Source organism: Misgurnus anguillicaudatus, chromosome 25 (assembly GCF_027580225.2).
Source record: "Misgurnus anguillicaudatus chromosome 25, ASM2758022v2, whole genome shotgun sequence".
NCBI lineage: Eukaryota > Metazoa > Chordata > Actinopteri > Cypriniformes > Cobitidae > Misgurnus > Misgurnus anguillicaudatus.
Window position 1 is genome coordinate 27,376,663 of NC_073361.2, and position 19,267 is coordinate 27,395,929.

Sequence of the window (19,267 nt, forward strand, 5' to 3'; positions counted from 1 at the left end):
CAATGCTCTAGCACTTGAACTGCGGGAATATTTTATTGTGGAAAATTCTAGGATCCACAGGTTGGATGCACATATGAATAGAATATAATACTTCACTACGACATCTAGACACCTGACGTGTTGCAGTAAACCGTTGATTTTATACACGTATAAACAACAGCAAATAAATCATGATAAAAACATAGGAATACATTTTCCGACCGCAATGATAATTTGTTCTCCAAATCACGCGTCACGCGCATCTTTATGCATCCGCTGTCATTGAGAAAATACCTCAAGGTTACAGATGTATCGTTACCTGTTCTGGAATCTACCGTAGCATCATCGAGCAAACAGATGATATGTACAGATGTCTGATTTGCAATGACCCTTACAATCGGGCGCGAGGAAACAGCATGGTGTTTCTATGCAACACGAGATTTGTTTCCTGCAGGGGGCGCGCGGGGGCTCCAAACGCCGACGTTTCCATAGAACCCCATTTATATCTTATTTATCTTTTGGATATATTTATGCGACTTAGAGTATAATCATTCAGATGCGTTTCTTACACAGGTCAGTGGCTGATAAAATATAAGAAAAACTACGACTAGCGATCTTTGTAAAATAATTATAAGAAAATGTACACAGTCATCACAGCGCTGAGGAAAACAACGACTATCACGTGACTCAAGTGGCTCACCACCAATCCGGGGTTATTTTAACAGCATTATGAATGAAGTATACTTTACTTATTTAACATCATAAACAGAAACGTCAATTTACTTGCATGTGAAAAAATATAAACACGTGACTATTATTTGTTAGACCCATCGTACCAAAACACATAGACAAAACCTTTGGACTCTAACGCCACGCCCATTTTGAAACCCTCTTTTAATGCATAGTGCCATTCTAGTTTCTGCTCTTACATGTTAGATCTCTGCTGCAGCTACAATATGACAGATTCTGCAGTACATCTCACTCATCATATGCGACCAAATGTAGTTATTATAAAGCCTGTGAGGGTTTACACATCTGGGCTGGTAACTTAAAATAGTTTAAGAAATATTTAAATAAAACATAATGAAAGACAAAACAAAGATAATAATAGGAAATATGAACATATTCTGATTATCTTGTTCTATTTATTAAATATGCAAAGGCTTAATATGAAAATCAAAAGTGATTTATATATATGTATGTAAGGAATAATTGACGACGGTCCTTTGAATTATAAGAAAATTATGCACACCAAGGTGGTAATGCGGCATGACGCGAAGCGGAGGTGTGCATTATTTTCAAATAATTCAAAGGACCGGACTCAATTATTCCGCTTATACCACGGTTACCACAAACATTGCTCTGGTGCCTATTTTTAAGACATTTGAGAAGTTAGGTGTGCGGTTTACAGAAAAATAATCAACACCCATAGAACATTTCTCAGCCAATCAGAATGCAGCATTCAACAGACCCATGGTATATATAGGTGGTGTGCATTATTTTCAAATAATTCAAAGGACCGGAGTCAATTATTCCGCTTATACCACGGTTATATATATATGAATGAAGAGTTTTGTTGCAAACGAGATAACTTCATTTTTTTATTTTTCAGAAATCTCGTTTTTTGATTGTGTATTCCAATTAATATCAATTCAACTGCAGTTGGTTTGTTTTTATTAAAACCTTCATAACTTAAAAAATACAGCTAAGTAGCACCATAAAACAAAATAATAACATGATAACATAATAATAAACATGTTTTGACAAAAATGTTAAAAACGAAGTTATCTCATCTCGTTTTGCAACCAAACTCTTCATATATATGTTTGTGTGGCTGGTTTATTGCCAGCCACACACACACAGCATAAACTGGAGACAATAAAAGTATTTGACATTTACAGCACAAAAGTCTTAAAACTTTAAGGTCACTGGGCAAGAGTGTGGACTGAAAACCTGCAACCTGCAGGAAGAGGATGCTGATGACAACATGTCAATTTCTCCAAAAATAGTCTGCTCACTTTTTTCCTTAAGTGCTCCACTGAACCCATTCACACTGACCATGATCTTTCTTCTGTGCAACATCAGTATAACAGCTTAAAACATGCAGAATAGCATAATTTTGTTCATATTAAGAGTTAAAGTAATGCATACTGTACTATGATTTTTTGGGGAATAAACACCTAGACCTGGTTTCACAAACAACACTGAAGTCAGGTCTAGGCCTTCAGATGTTAAAAAAGTTGTTACTGTGTATCTTGAGACAAACCAGTGGCACTGGCATATTTTAAGATCTGTCAGTGCAAGTTATTTTTAGTTGAGCCCAAACATGTGTTTTAGTGTAGGCCTGCTTTAAGACAATTGTCTGTGAAACCAGGGGCTAAATGTTTAAGCTTAACTCTTTGCACTGTTAACAAATTAAAAACTACGCTCTGAACCAAATATCCAGACACCCCAAAAACTCGCCAACCATATAACAAGCACCAACAATATCCTAAAAATGTAGCAGCAGGATTTACATATGCAACCAACCAAAACCACTTAAAATAAAGTACATCCTGCTTGCATGTGCAGAGATTGAATGCTTGCAGTTGAACTGCCATACAAAAAATCACCACAGATTTATTTTTTTCTTAGTCCCTAATATTTGTTCCAGTTTCTGTTCCTCATTTTAAATAAGACATTTATGTAATATGGGCCATTTTTTAAGAGAATAATAATCATCCATTAACTGTATGCCCTGCACACACACTTTAAAATGTAATTGTTCTCACTTTCCTCAGAGACTTATGTTTTTGTGTTGGACGTCCACACACCCCTAGGCCTGTTTCTTTTCTAAGAGATCAGATAATGATCTAATTAAATTTGTCAATTTCCCCCGCAGCCTCACTCATGACCATCCTATGATTCGGTTTCATTGCAAGAGCTGCTCTTAAAACTTCAAGCACTGTTTTTGGTAACTCGCTGATACTGGGAATCTTGATCATGATACGTTTGTCTAACTTGCTTTTTGTTGTTGTAATGACATTTGGGATATCTGAGTTTTGCTCAGCAGGACCTCTTCATGCACAGTGCAAAGTTGAGTGGTAAAGTATCAGATTTATTTGTTATGAATGTCTAAGGAAGAGGAACTTTAGCACTAAATTTGTATGCCAAAGATGTAAACCTGGACATCACATTTTTGTTGTTTGCACCATAATACTTAATTCTGTGTAACTGGAACCTGTTGTACACAAACATGGACAATTACACTGCTTCATGCTCAAAGAAAAATATTTGGTTATTATATTTATTGGTTCATCCTAACCCCAAATAGCTGGAGGAAATCTAAAATGCAAGCCAAACCAAAGCTCGGGTCTTAGGAGGATAATGAAGACTTTTAAAAAGTAATTTAATCTTGAATAACAGTTCAAGCTTATGTATTACATTGCTTAGCGTGAACTGGGAACCATTTCAAATGGGTCTTTGTCAGGCTTTATCCATAAAGGACTGTGAAGAACCCTTTAAAACTAAAGCACCTTTAAACAATTTAAATATATATGCAGATTGTATGATCGTTGTTTATACTGCACACCACAGTCACGTGATTCTTGCAGGTCAAGCATTAAAAAAAGGACAAACGGCACCCCAAGTGGGTTTTTTTTTTATTTTTATTTTTTTTATTAGAGAACATATGAACATTAATACAGAAAACAGGCATCAAAATAGAAACTTCCAAAGTTGAAGCACCCCAAGTGGGTAAAACAATAGACGGGTTGCACGGCGACGTCACTAACTGGTTGCGCGCGCAACCGAGAGGCAGAAAGAAGAGACGTGCATTGTGTTGTATGCTAGTAGTAGCGGTGTCTGTAAGTCAAAATGCCAAGGAATTTTTGCGTGGAAAATAGTACCAACAGAGTCAGTGCTGGGTGCCTGATGTTAACATACCAGTAGATGCGACTATTACGTTACTAGCATTATAATTATAACATTATAATTCATGTATCACAGTAACACTGCAAAAATAAAGACAGAAAAACAGATCCAACTAAAATCAAGTCTTATTTATATACAAACAATAAAGAACGCTTCAATAATTAAGGTTGTTGCAGTAGCGAATCAGCTCACCAATCGGGCTTTCTGCCTCCTGGATGCGCGCGCACCCTGCAATGTTTGTAAACTTGCAACCCCTCTATAGGTAAAAACAGGCAGACCAAAAGGTTTGCTTATGATGACTAATAAATAAGCAATGTAAACCTGAGATACCTTTAAGTTTTTTTCCCCACTTGACATGCATCACTGACATTGCCGCGCGTCTGCTCCATCTCTAAATAGGCTAATTAACGCATCTCCCGACGTCTCTGCCTCGTGCATGTTTCGAAGGGCGTGGTCTTGAAACGAGGGGCGTGTCTGAGTCCTCCAAAAAACGCTTTAATTTAAGTGGTCCATAGCCTTGGCTCCACTAGGTGTCAGTATTTAAATACATTTTCAGCTGTCTGTTCTGCAGGTATTTCGGTTTGCCTTGTAGGAGTGTTTATGAGGCTCTGGTCACACAGATTAAAAAGTGGAAAACAGCCTCGACATGTGCCACCGGAGGAGAGAAATGCCTCTACAAGGTCTCTATCTATCTATCTATCTATCTGCTTATTAATTTACATTTTTTGCAATCTCGCTTTGTCTTTCTCCTGGCAGTTGCAGTCTGCGTCTGTGCATTTTATTTCAGCCAAACACACTACAGCTGCAAAGAAAGATACTGAAGACATCAACTTCAGACTTGTCTCTTATGGTTTCTTTACACACTGCCATGTATCGGTAAGTGAGAGGATTATGTAATAAATAAATACATTTCACTTTTATAAATGTTATAAATTAAATATAAAATGATGTTGTTTTTGGAAAAATTAACCAATGCCACTTCATTAGGCCATGTCAGTATCTGAGAGCTGGTATGCTGTCACGGATCACGGCACCAACTATTGTAACCTCTACAACTTAATAGAGGGTAAAAATTGTCTTCTCACTAAAGTTTTGTATATCTTAAAGGGACACTACACTTTTTTTGAAAATATACTCATTTTCCAGCTCCCCTAGAGTTAAACATTTGATTTTTACTATTTTGGAATCCATTCAGCCAATCTCTGTGTCTGGCGCTACCAGTTTTAGCATAACTTAGCAAAATGACATCGTGTACTAAGACCGAGAGAAAATTAAATGTTGCGATTTAAAGTTACTGCCTCATTGAAAGTTACTAAGGGGACTATTTTCGGCTGCTGCGTGATATCATTGCGCCTGCTGCAGGCATGTTACGACAGCAAAGTCCTTGATTATTACTAGGGATGCACCGAATCCAGATTTTTTAGGTTCGGCCGAATCCCGAATCCACCGTTTAAGATTCGGCCGAAACCGAATACCGAATCCTACTCGCATCCTTATTCCAACACAGTAAAACACATTAATGAAGTAAAAAACGTCCACAGCAGTGTATTTTTCATTTTATTTAATTTTAACTGTACATTATGCCAGGATGACAAGATGGAAAAACTATTTTGACAATAACCATAAGCCTATGCATAATGAAAGCGATGCGTTGCGACACGCTCGTTTTTCCAATAAGCAAGCAGCTCCGCGCTGAAAACTATATTTAACTTTGAGTGAGAAGCTCCGCTCGTCAATGTCAGTCTTCACACGGCCGTCCAATTACAGTGGAGGAGGGGCAGGACATTATAACAGCAACCAACCGGCTCACAGCTGAAGCATCACAGCTACCAAGCGCTCGGCTGAAAAACAGCTGGCATTTGGGGTCCTCAAGGCGTTTTCAGCGGTGTTTAAAAGTTTTGGTGTGTCCAGCTGACCGAAAGAAAAAGCTAATCTCCACGTCAGCACCCGATGTGTGTAATCAACGGCTGCGTGACGTCGACCAGCGTAGCGCAAGCCTAGGGTTCGGTTCGGTGGAAAAAAAATCTAGGATTCGGCCGAACCCGAACCCCGCCAAAAAGCCCAGTATTCGGCCGAATCCGAAACCGAATCCTGGATTCGGTGCATCCCTAATTATTACGCCAGTTTGAGAGTATAGTTCCTAATATCTGCCTAGAAAATTGGAACTTTTAATTTTTTGTCTGTCTTAGTACACAATGCAACTACAGAAGAGTCAAATTTTAAATAGGAAAAATATTTAAGTCTTTGGTTATTTTTTTACACGATGCTAATGGTCTAATCAGATTCCATGAATTATGCTAAGAAATGCTAAAAGTGGTACCGCCAGACCCGGAGATCAGCTGAATGGATTTCAAAAAGGTAAAGATAAAATGTTTAACTCAAGGGGAGCTGGAAAATGAGCATATTTTTTAAAAAAGTGGAGTGTCCCTTTAAGACAAACCAGATGCTAAGGTTTATTTTCTCTTTTTTACAGGCAGTGGACTCACTGAAGCTCCAGGATATAAAGAGATCACAAGTGACTTCATGTGCACCCAGCGATCATCTGCTGATTGTTCTGTGTATTAATACAAACCAGCTTTACAATTTCAAATGTTATAAAGTTCGCCTTTTGTTGTTGTCGTTACAATAAAAGAGATTGCTTGTCTGAGGTTTGTAGTAATATTTAGTTATCTATTACAGATACCATTATAAACCATTAACTGTATACCATTAAACCATTACTAAATTCCTTTATTGTGTGTTTTAAATCTTATTCCAGTAGGATTTAATAGTTCCCATCTACTAGAACCCAACACATTACCAAAGACCCACAGAGACCATTTCCATTAAAACCAATACAATTCCCATTATAACCATTTCTTTTTCCAGCAGGGTTGGACAATTTAAGCGTGCCATATGTTCTGCCCTTGGCAGAAAGTTTGGGGACGAATAGCAGTTGTACATGTGTGTTACTCGATACACTATCTTCACCAGAGACATTGTTCTCTCTAGGGCAACAATATGCTCTGCTGGATGAAGCCATCCATCATGAATCCCTTTTTTCCATCACTACAGTCCTTCTAGCTTGTTGCATCAGTCAGCATCAGTTGCAGTAGCGATCTGTTACCAGTAGAGGGAAGTGTCTCCTTTAGTTTAAAAGGTTTGATTGTCGTGCTCATTATCGTGCAATAAAGTATATACATAAATATTTACTGCAAGGATATTTTTCACAAGCTGTCTCATCTTGGTAGCTATACAGTACAATGCTTATAATATATACAGTATGATGACATTATTGTATTACTCTGTAGATCATATAGAGGATATATAGTGATGGGAGTTCAGTAAAGAGATCAGAGTCTCTTGAGTTAAAGTTTAATGTTTCCTTTCAGGTGTGTGAAGTTTAAGTAGCAGAAAGAAGAAAGGTACTCCATTACATCCCCGAATATTGCAGAGATTTTTCACATTTACAGAGCCATTACTGTAGACACAATATTACACCGAAACCCTCACAAGCCTTTTATAAAAATACAGAATCTGTTGATCTGAGCCGGAGGAAGACAACATGATCTTTATGGACATTACTGCTTATCTGAATAACATTTTACATTGCATTTATATTTAGGCATTAGCAGATGCTTTTATCTAAGGCAACTTCCTACACCCATATGGCATGGGATTCATTTCACATATTTTTTTATTTTAGATCAAACATTTTTTTTTTCTACATTTTTCTACTTTTCGATCAGTAAATTAATTTTGGTTGCATTCCTATTTTGTTTAGTCAGAAAATGGTCCCTAAAGAGTTGAATAGGTACCAAAGAGTGCTTAGTATACTTAAATAATACATATTAGTACCTTAGTGTCCCAGTTGCAGCTTGGGACCATTTTTGACCAATTTTTCTGACCTTGTGTTCATCTTGTACCACTTTAATTTTCACAGATACAAAAAAAAGGGTAAACAAAGGGAATTTCGAATCCCCCTCTATGTGAGTGTTTGTGTTTGGGTTAAAAGTTGAATTGACACTCAATGTTATGAAGTGTGTCGCTGATAAAAGGGTTCACAATCCCTTCAAAACCAATTAAAGAGGTCCTGGCCCTCAGGGGTAGTGAGCGAAAGTCTGACAGGAGACCACAGAGGAACTTAGAGAGGTAATCACCGCCTTGCTTTTGAACAATATTGAAAAGCACAACTATATCACACAATAAATCACATTGAACAGTACAGCTCATACGGGCTTTCAAGGACAAACAGGTTGTCATCTCAACCTACTGTCTGCCATAAAATGCATTTTTATTACACATTTAAGCTTGTACTGTATGGAGAACAGGTACGGGATTAACCTGTGTGTATGAATGAAAAATACCAGCTTACATTAAGGTAATAGTAAAGTACTCATTTGTCTGTTTGGAGTATAAAGCACTGAACCTCGAACTTCAAATCCAACACCTGATGCCAACCCATACATGGTTACTGATGCTGTTCGGGATGTTATCAAGTGACCCACAGTAACATCACACCACCTCTGTCCTGTATGATTGACAAACGCTTTATAAAGCATCATCTAAACATCTCACTCGCATAAATACACCCGCAGATGTCTGCATATCACGAGGGCACATGAATGAGAACACGTTGCCTGACAGCATCAGGACCACCACCAGCATCCCTCACCTGGCTTGTCATCACAGATCTTGTCCTGTTTAAATAGGAGAGAGAGAGAGAAAAACATCAGGTCATGGTAAAAACAATTGGTGGCAATTTCACCAGCTTCTTATACATAATGTAATGATGATTAGGATATCAAGCTTCTAAGAGAGACATTATATATCTTATGTATTTCTTATAGACACTTCTTATATCACTTATACTCGTTGTTTCAGGCAGACAGTCGATATGTAGGCTGCGCTCCTCAAGCTCATACGATCAATATTGGTCTGTGCATTAACAAAATAACAAGTGGGCCTATTTATCACTTTACTGCAGATGACATATCACAAATATGTTTCAAAAATGGTTACAATTTAGGTTACAAACTTAAGGGCAGAAAATCTTCTGCAAAATTTGTATTGTGGTCCACTGGCAGCACAACAGATTGGATAGTACTGCATACATTAACTATGCTTGAACAAAATAATTCCTTAAAGGTGCCAAAGAATGCATTGAAATAATATTTTAAATTGGTCTTAGAAGTATGTAACTTTAAGTGCAAAAATTATCCAGAAACGTTTTAACATGTCCATTTAGGATTTGTCCTAGGAATTAAGTGGTCTATTTTTGGCGTATATTGGAAGGGTCATGAATAAAAATGTTAAGCTCTGCTCTGATTGGCTCTGCTCTGCTCTGAGGCTCATTTTAGTAGCTCACATTAGTAATCATACCTTATATGTTTGAGTCTGTATCAGATGAAAATACAGATTTTGAGGAACAACTAATTGTTTGGAGATTGTTAATGGACGGTTCTATGTGGTAAGTTTGGGTTTTTATTCAGTTTGGACCTACAAAACGTAACTATAAAGTCAATAGTAGAACTTCAGCCTAAATGCTAGCTTATAGCATTAACTAGTGTTGTGGAAAGTTATTTTTAAAAGTAATGCATTACAATTTTAAGTTACTCCCAAAAAAGTAACTAATTGCATAACTTAGTTACTTTTCATGGAAAGTAATGCTTACATTACTTTTTAGTTACTTTTGCGTTACTTTTTCTTGGCTGAGGCTTGATCTTTTTCAGGCCTTGCAGGTGTTTTTTATGACTGAGAAGTTTCAGTTATTTCATCACAAAAATGTCGAGCTCTGGTCTGCCATCTCAGTTTATGACTAAAATTTTTCCCACACTGGCGTGTACGCATAGTACATAATGTGACTTTACTCATTACTTCAGAAAAGTAATATTATTACGTAATGCACGTAACTTATAATGCGTTACCCCCACCACTGGCATTAACTAGCATGTATCGCTAATTTAGCAGTCACAACTTTGTTTTTAGCATTTGAACAACTTTTTAATTAATTTAATTTGTAATTTATTGTTGGGCGTACATCTCGACTGTGACATCACAGTCGGTGTTATGTTGAGATTGGCCTGTTTCCAGCGCTCTTTTGCATGCACAAAGTAAAAATAAAAATGAGGAAACAAACGCGTTTGAGACTCACGATATTTTATTACTATGTACAGAAATGTTATGCCTAGGTAAATACAGTTTTTATTCTATATAACGTTTATAAGGCCAAAAAAAAGATTAAAAGTCATGTCAAATTTGTGTATAACGCTTTTTATAAAGTTGCATTATTTTAAAGCAGCTTTACATGAAAGATGAAGAAAACACAGAAAACCAGAAAATTATATATAGAATGGAATACATATTACTGCAAATTTTATTGTCCTCATGAATAGATTATATGGTATATGAAATGGTATATACTTGACATTCAGTCAATTCAGGCATCATTTTTAACAAAACTCTCAGAAAAAAGGTACAAAAGTACACCTTTGTTCCTAAATAATGCATACATTAGTACCTCAAATATACATATTGCTACCAAATGTAAATATATAATGTAATATATTTGGACCTTTTTAAAAGACTACCATCTTCCAATGACAGCGTTTTTACCATTTTTATGAGAGTGTAGACATCTCCATCTTATATGGAAATGGCCCTTAAAAGAAAAAATATATATATGAGTCGTCTTATTGAAGCATCTCCTCCTAATTTCATAGTAAAAAGCTACAGTAAGAATGTGTTCAAAACCTTTGCTGGGGTCCTGCTTCAGTATAAATGGTCCCAAGCTGTCACTGAGGCAGTACCCTTTAAAAAGGTCCTCATATGTCTACAATTTAGATACAGATATGCATACATTTGGTCCAGTATGTGTGATGTACTAATATGAACTGTTTTTATGTACAAAGGTTTACTTTGTGAAAGGGTACCACCCATTGGCACCATTTTTTCTGACAGTATTTTTTTTTTTTGCCTGAACAGCTTCTGAAAAGTTTAAGATTCACAGATTTTGTATTTAAAGCAAATCCAGTCATTCATATCCAGAGGTGGTTTGCCTGTAATATTACTTCCATGTTAAATTCCCTGTGCATTAATGAAATCCTAACTCACATGATTTCATTTGGCCCGTGCGTTGATAGCAAAGGGAGTAAAAATTACATTCAAATATTAATTTGGGGCCAGAGACAGAACCATGAATCATTAGCGCTTACCACGTCGAACACAAGCTCTTGTCCCTTTGCTATTCCCCCTGTCTGACCAGATGAATTAAAATGACAAATAATTGCAATTCCCTTGAGGAGGGTGTTAAAAAACGCTTTTGGTTGACTAAAGGGGCAAAGTAATGAGTCTCATTTGTTATGCTGTGTTTTGAACATGCTTGTGCTCAATGACGAAGAAGAAAGACACAGAGATGAAGGGCGATAAGATGAGCATTATGGTTATGATATTCGTCATAAGATTAACCTCTTAAACCCTGAGGACCCAGTCCCGGGGACAAAATTTCGTATTTTGACTCAAATAAAATATTCTTTTAATCTTTAATGGTCCATCATGGACCCCAGTAACACATATGAGATACTGTTTGAAAGCTTAGACTCTCTACTTTCTCCAGATATGCATCACTTTGAGAAATCTTTTACTGTAAGAAAGTTATTTACACTTAATTTACACTATCACCCCCCCCATAATTTTGTATATGATTTAATATTCACATATTTCATATTTTTCAAGTATGACAAACATGGGCAAGTCTTATATCAAATGAAAGCTCTCATTCTCAGGAATAAGGCTACAGCGTTATTTTTGTTCTATTATTAACACATATCCAACAATAGTTGAATGAATAATGATGTAAAAAATCGTCTTTTGTAAACATATGGGAAAACTGAGTGTGGACTGCCTCAGATAGCACAGATAGCCACAAATAATACACCATCTTTTCTCTTAGGTCCTACTCTAAAAAATGAGTCCATTCACAGCATTTTCTTAGGTTGTGTGCATGAATAATCCCTTGCTATTTATTATATGTGCTAAACAAAAAATTAATATTTATATGAAAAATGTATTTTCGGACACTTTAGTAAAATGAAAATAACTTTTGAATGCGACATGCTAAAGAGATCATTCTTTTTTTGGGTGTTTACTGTCTGCTGCTGGTAACAACCAGAACTGTTTGCAGTCTGCTAGAGCACCTAAATCCAGAGTTATACACTATCAAAGACAGTATTTACAACATAAAAAAAGAAAATTTGGTGTTTCATCATATGAAAAACAACATAAATAACACTATTTGTCACAAACAGCAGCTTTTTATGTAACTTCAAAGGGTTTTCTTTAAAATGATATAAAGAAATTGCATTTATTCCACTGTATGTGGTTATGGGAGCACTTCAAATGTTTTTAGGCAGAAATTGTATACAAAAAGGGTATTATTCCTCCCATCAGTTGGAGTAAAATAACTTTTGGATAGATTATGATAGAGAAAAAAATCTTTTTTCCTCTGTGAGCTGGCAATTGCTGGAATCAAACAAAACTGTCTGCAGGGAGCTGAGGCACTCAGGGCCAGAGTTATACACTTTTAAATAAAAACTTTAGAAAAAAAACATCAAAAAGCGCCTATTTATTTTTGTGTTTATTAAAGGACTGACATCACATACAACCATGTTTAGCACGTTCAACAGTGTTTTATGTAATTTCAAAGGGTTTCCTGTAAAATGATACCAAACATTTGTATGTAAACCTCTGCATGTGGGTATGGGAAGCTTTTGAAATTGGGTAGGCCAAATCCAGGCGAAAATCCCCAAAATAGCTTCAGGGTGTTCTCCAATGTCCAGTAAAAGAAAATATGTGCATGCCATTCCAAATCAGTTATTTTTTATTAATTCATCCATTATAATTATTTATATTTAATGTTTGTTTCTTATACAAAGAAGAAATGAAGAGTTTTGTTGAAAAACGAGATAAATCCATTTTTTAACATTTTTGTCAAAACATGTTTATTATTATGTTATCATGTTATTATTTTGTTTTATGGTGCTACTTAGCTGTATTTTTTAAGTTATAAAGTTTAAATCAAAACAAACCATCTGCAGTTGAATTGATATTAATTGGAATGTGCAACCAAAAACGAGATTTCTAAAAAATAAAAAAAACGGAGTTATCTCGTTTTGCATGTTCTCTTCAAATGTTGACTACACTATGGTTTAAAAATAATGGGTTGTTTCAACCTATTGTTGGGTCAAATATTGAAATTTATAGGTCAATTTTAACCCCAAAGTTTTTTAGCCTTAAAAAATTACATGTCTAAATTTGTCTATGCATTTAGCAGATAAAGCAACATACAGTGCTACATACAGGTCAGGTATACATTTTATTCTTTTATTAGTATGTGTGTGCTCTATCCAGAGACATTTTGCACCGCTAACACAACCACTAAGCTATAGGAACTTGATAAACTTGTAAAGTGTTTTTTTACTATTCAATCTTGCTTTTAAAGTCTTATTTACTGTGGTCACCCTTTACTTTGATTGTAGCCTACAGCAGATAGGAAGTACAGGTTTAAAAAGACATGAGGTTAAGTAAATGATACTGTCTGTTTTTGAATGAAGTGTCCTTTAAACACATGATACACTGGAGCAGAGTTTGTTCAACACACACGCGGGTCCTTTAAACAGCTCTCACCCTAATTACTTTAAGCTTTGCTGTGCCGAGGGATAAATCTATAACTGGCCACCCCAACAAAGAACTAAAGTCAATTACTGATGAATGTGTTTTCAGTATTACACAGTAAACAAGTCTAAAGTGAGTCCGGAGAAGAAACATACGATGTCTACAGTACCACATTTTGGATCAGAAAAAAAGGTCCCTAAGGAAAATATTTTTTTATATAAGGAGCCTGGATGCAAAACTCTTTACGTAGCCTTTCACCTGACGTTTTTTGTAAAAAAAAGAATTTTTTTATCATACATTATGTATTTCGCCAACAAATCAGTATTTCTGATTTTATTTCTGAATGGCCTGAGGCTGGGATTAATTGAATATAAAGCGAAGATATTTAATAAACGTATAATATGTGCAAAGTACATTCGGTTAATATCATATCTCATTTTTGATCTAGGTGGTGTTTAGTGGCTTTTGCATCTGAGCTCCTCTTAAATTTGTTTATGCTTGTTTACAACACAGAGAGACATGCAATTTGTATTTGTACTATCGAGAACAATCTAAGTCTTTAAAGTTTTTTTAGGATTTTCAAGACCCCAGTACTTTTATAACAGTTCAGAAAAGTATCAGGTTGAAACTTAAAGACTTTTTAGAAGTCTTTAAAGACTTTTTTTAAAGACTTCTAAACTTAAGACTTTTTCTTTAACAAAGCATTCACATAATTTGTCTAGTAAATGTACTTATCTTAGCCTGTACGGAACAAAGCATTCACATTACTCATCTGGGTAATATACTAATGTCGCAATAGCTAGCCTGTCTGGAACCGAGCATATATTAAAACACAACACTGTGTGACACTTGCATTACATGCGTGTGGCCCCCACTAATAGGATTTTGTTTCTCTCTCCCTGTCTCGTCCTCGAACCCGAGGACATTGAGACAAACAGACCCAGTTCCAGCTGCCGTATAGGTCAACACACCACTGATCTACTGGCCGTCCTTCGACGTGATGCCCAGTCGATGCCTGACCAACGACCACCGACGGAACCCGTTTAATCTCCTTATCCGTTTACATACCGTTTACATCCCATATAAATATATATACAGTCAATATATATATATATATATATATATATATATATATATATATATATATATATATATATATATATATATATATATATATATATATATATATATATATCCCAAGGGGTTTTTCCCTCCTAGGGCTTTTTGTTCCTCCCAGGCTAATAAAAAAAGTCAGGAGATTTTTCACCCCAGCGAGTCAGCTGACATTGGCTTAACTTAGCACCCTCTTGTTTACAATACATTATAAATAAGCTTGCTTGTAAAGTTTATTCATAGCCGCTGTATTTTTCTATTTATATTGTCTGTCGATTTTTCTGTGTTTTCCCCTGCTTCTATAAATGTAAATCTGCTTTGAAACAATTACCAATTGTGAAAAGCGCTATATAAATAAAATTGAATTGAATTAAATTGTCAAGAAAAAATTCAAGTGTGCCTACTTTGTAATTTAAGGGTTTTGTTCTTGATTTATATGTCAAATGGGTTACTGATTAAGCTAAATTAATTTGACTAAAAAGAAAAAACTAGGATTATCAGTGTCGGGGAAAGTTACTTTTAAAAGTTATGCATTACAGCCCAATCTCACGAAATTTTGTTATATAGTCACGAATGTCCGTGTTTTTTCGTGACCGTATAAAGAGTTCCTGTTTTCGTACTCAACTGTTTTGCTCTATTTTCTTACCATTGTCGCTTCGGTTTAGGGTTAGATTTACATAAAATGACATCCCTACCCAAACCCAACTCTAACCCTAACGCCAGGCGACACATAAAAATAAATCAGAAAAAATAGTATAAACCAATACATAAAGTGACATTCTAATGCAAGCACCAAATATAACCCTAAACCGAAGCGACTTAAAATAGGAAAAAGCAGTTGAGTAACCAATACATGATAATCACATGAAAACAGGAATTCGTTATACGGTCACGAAAAAAAGTGGAAATTTGTGATAATATCACGAAAAAAGAATAAAACAATTACGTGACTATATCACGAAACCTCGTGAGACTGGGTAGCGCATTACAATATTAAGTTACTCCCCAAACAAGTACCTAATTACGTTATTTGGTTACTTTTAATGGAAAGTAATGCTTATGTTACTTTTGCATTACTCTTTCTTACTTGGCTGAGCCTTGATCTCTTTCAGGACTTGTAGGTGTTTTTATGAAGTTCTGCATTCAGAAATAGCATATTTCCATCACAAAAATATCAAGCTTAGGCCTGCCATCTCCGTTTTTTACTCAAACTGGCGCGCGAATAGAGTGCGTAATTCTACATCACTACATTTAGTTTAATTCAGTACATCATTTTTTGTTTAATCAAATTAATTAAACTGAAAAGTAACTCAAATATTAATGTGTACGTTTAAAAAGTAATGCGTTACTTTACTCGTTACTTTAGAAAAGTCATATTATTACGTAATGCACATTACTTGTAATGCGTTACCCCCAACACTGATGATTATATAAATCGTTGGGGTGCCTGAGACGCCAAATTAAAAAATATAAAGTCAATAACAACAGAACATGAGGGTTAACAGCTACAAAGATGGGTTTTGCTGTAATGTTATCAAAGACATTATATAGGGTCTATACAGTATGCCTTCCAGACCATCAAGGGTCCTCATCTAAAGTAGAGAAAAACAAAACCGACCATAATCCTTTGCAGCACTTTGTAAACACTCACCGCCACAAACATACAAACCCCCACTCCTGATTGTAGTGATGGATTATGTAATAAAAAATTGATGCCAAAGATCACATTGAAACTGCATTCACATGACAAAGCCATTGGCGTGCCCTTCAAGTAACCCCACAACCCGTTCAATTTCTTTACCTCTGTCTCTCTCTCGCCCATTCTTTCTCCCTTTAAATTTAAGGTGAGTTATGAAGTCACTCTTCACACGCCAAGCCCTATAGGCAAACGGACATCGTATCAGTGCTTTAAATACAAAGTAGAAAGATGGACAGGGAGAGTTGGGAGAGATGAAATAAAGAATAAAAATGAGCACCATAGAGCTGTCATTTCTCAAGACTGACTCGGACCTGGGAAAAGAGGGGCGCTTAGATTTATGGGACCCCTGTTAAGACCAAGCATGCGATGAGGGTGAAGAAGAAAGAGAGAGAGAGAGATGAACGCTTGACATTTATTGGTGCAAGGGGAGATGGGCCAAGCTGTCAGGCATTGGGCGGATCCACGGCCCAGTTTGAAGGTTATGTGAAGTCCCACTCATTAAGAGACGGACCCACTGACAGGAAGCTAATCCTCGGTGGATAGACCCTGTTTCTCAGAAGGAGAACAAGAAGGGAAGAGATGATGTCGCTCATTGGTGGCAGGAGAAGAGAGGGGAAAAGAGACAGAAAGAGCTTTATTAAGAAATAAAGAGAAGTTCTCAGGTCGGCAATTCGCGGTTCACTCTATTAGAGGTGTAAGCTTTGATAAGAATAGACTAAGGTTCGAAAATGCTCTTTTTAGTACCCAAATGTTGCTCATAGACTTTTAAATCAAGTTATGGATCAAATCCTTTTTCTAAAAATCCCTTAGAATACTGAAAACATATGACTGACAAACAGTAAAAGAGGAAGATCATTTACATGTAAATATTAACTTTAAACTTTGATCATTTAGGTATCAACTTCTCAGGAAAACTTAAATAAATAAGAGACAAAAGTTGACGAACAGTAAGAGGAAAATTATTGAATTTGTCTTAGATTTTCTCCTAAAATCCTGGAAAAAGTCACAAATGAGACAATAGTTGACAAACAATAAGGAAAAGATCACTTAAGTATCAACGTTGTCTCAGATGTTTCTCCTAATATCCCTCAGAAAATGGAAAAAGTCACAAATGAGACAATGGGCCTTATCATACCCTACTGAAAAATCCAGCTAAAACCAGCATAAGCTGGTAGCTGGTTTTAGCTGGCTTTAGCTGGTTTAAGGTGGTGTACGCTGGTCCTCCAAGCCTGACAAAGCTGGTCCAAAGCTGGTCCAGCTAGACCAGCTTAAAATGTGACCAAAAAACAGCTAGACCAGCCTGCTACACCAGCAAAACCAGCTTCCAACACCAACAAAACCAGCTAAAACCAAGCTGGGGACCAGCTAAAACCAGCTCACCAGCTTATGCTGGTCTTAGCTGGATTTTTCAGTAGGGTACACCCAGCACAATGCACAACACAAGTGTTTTTTTGCTAGTTTCAGTCTGACGCAATTATAATTTTCACCTCCAGCGTCATACGCCAATGATCACATTTGGGAGAAAATCCATCTTAGAGAATCTCTGCTGCAAAACACAAAATAATTTTAAAAGATAAAATTTGAGACAAATATCACGAGAGATTTATTTTTGCTATGGACAGTAACTCACTCAAGTGTGGTCTATCAATATCAGGTGGAATTTTGAACAAATGTTAAACGAATTCAGTATAATTTTACTTAACAAAAGTAGTGTAACATAAGTAGTGTAACATAAGTGCATTGTTATCTTTTGACCCGGTCAGCAGGGACGAAAGTAAGTTGGGTCAAAAGTAACGCAACAGTAAAAGATAGATGGTTGTGTTACACTTGCTTTTAGTAAATATACATGACTATGACCTTGTTAATACAAACATATTTTGTCAAGATGCTGTCATAGTTTGGGATGCAAATGTTATCAGGGCTCGGAGAAAACCTTTGCATTTTCTCTCAAATTGCCTTTTGCATTTGCAAAGCGTTTTCTGTTTGTTTGTGAGTCGAGTTTTCCCTTTGCAAATCAGATTGAGTTTGTATGTAACATGCTTGATTTGTTTGTTTAAATATGGCACAAAACTTACTCCATACATGTGAACCATAATGTGCATCATGCGTCTTGTTTCATCGAAAGGGTTTATGATAAAAAAGACACTCACGTTCACAAAATACTCTCAAGACACTAACTTAACACTAATCTCTGATTACGCATGAAATTAAGCGAGCATCTGGCAACGTGCGTCTCTTTTATCATTAACCATTTAGACACGTGTACAGCAGGCACTTATTTTGACAAGACAAGTTATGCACATAGTTCACATGACGAGCCACACACATGACGGGCTACATATATGTTGTGACAAGCTTCGCATTGAAGAGAAAGATCATTTACATGTAAGTTTCAATTTTGTCTTGGTTGTTTCTTCTACCAATCGTTCAGGAAAACTTAAATAAAAAAGACAATAGTTGAGAAACAGTAAGAGGAAAATTATTGAATTGTCAGCTTTGACCTCATTGTTTCTCTTAAAATTAAAATCCCTTAGAAAACTAAGAGCCAGAGATGAGAAAATAGTTGACATACACTGCAAAAAATGACTTTCTTACTTAGTATTTTTGTCTTGTTTTCAGTAAAAATATCTAAAAATTTGTAAATTAAGGGGTGATTCTCACGAAACCATTGAAACACCACGGCACTAATGATTTTAGCTTTAAAATGTGTAATATAGTAACATTAAAAAGCATCAGAATTAACACAATACTGTGTTCTACCTTGCACAATGTGTGATTTCAACATAAGAATTTATAATTGTAAATTTTATCTCATTTTCTGCTGAAATTCTCATTACCACAATGTGTCCGGCTGTGTTTGAACATGCGTTATGTTGTAATTTAATCTAATTAACACACAAATATTAAGAAAAA

The 19,267-nt window shown here is 35.9% G+C and overlaps 1 protein-coding gene across 2 annotated transcripts; it reads left to right on the forward strand.

The window, feature by feature from the left end:
* Positions 1-466: 466 nt before the first annotated feature.
* Positions 467-6,620, forward strand: LOC129426371 (uncharacterized). 2 transcript variants are annotated; one of them, XM_055182619.2, is made up of 5 exons: positions 467-552; positions 4,463-4,571; positions 4,648-4,767; positions 4,879-4,957; positions 6,365-6,620. In XM_055182619.2, exons 1-5 carry the CDS (start codon positions 536-538, stop codon positions 6,454-6,456), a joined length of 417 nt encoding a protein of 138 aa, XP_055038594.1. In that variant the 5' UTR covers positions 467-535; the 3' UTR covers positions 6,457-6,620. The 2 variants fall into 2 exon arrangements, with proteins under 2 accessions (XP_055038594.1, XP_055038593.2); XM_055182618.2 differs by lacking the exon at positions 467-552 and adding an exon at positions 2,887-3,062.
* Positions 6,621-19,267: the final 12,647 nt, after the last annotated feature.

What these genes read in the sequence shown, in the direction of transcription:
- LOC129426371 (XM_055182618.2), top strand. Translation starts at nt 2,962, where the DNA reads ATGATACGTTTGTCTAACTTGCTTTTTGTTGTTGTAATGACATTTGGG. An exon ending in GCACAGTGCAAAGTTGAGTG is followed by an intron (nt 3,063 to 4,462) that starts GTAAAGTATCAG and finishes TCTGTTCTGCAG; the next exon opens with GTATTTCGGTTTGCCTTGTA. An exon ending in GAGAGAAATGCCTCTACAAG is followed by an intron (nt 4,572 to 4,647) that starts GTCTCTATCTAT and finishes TTCTCCTGGCAG; the next exon opens with TTGCAGTCTGCGTCTGTGCA.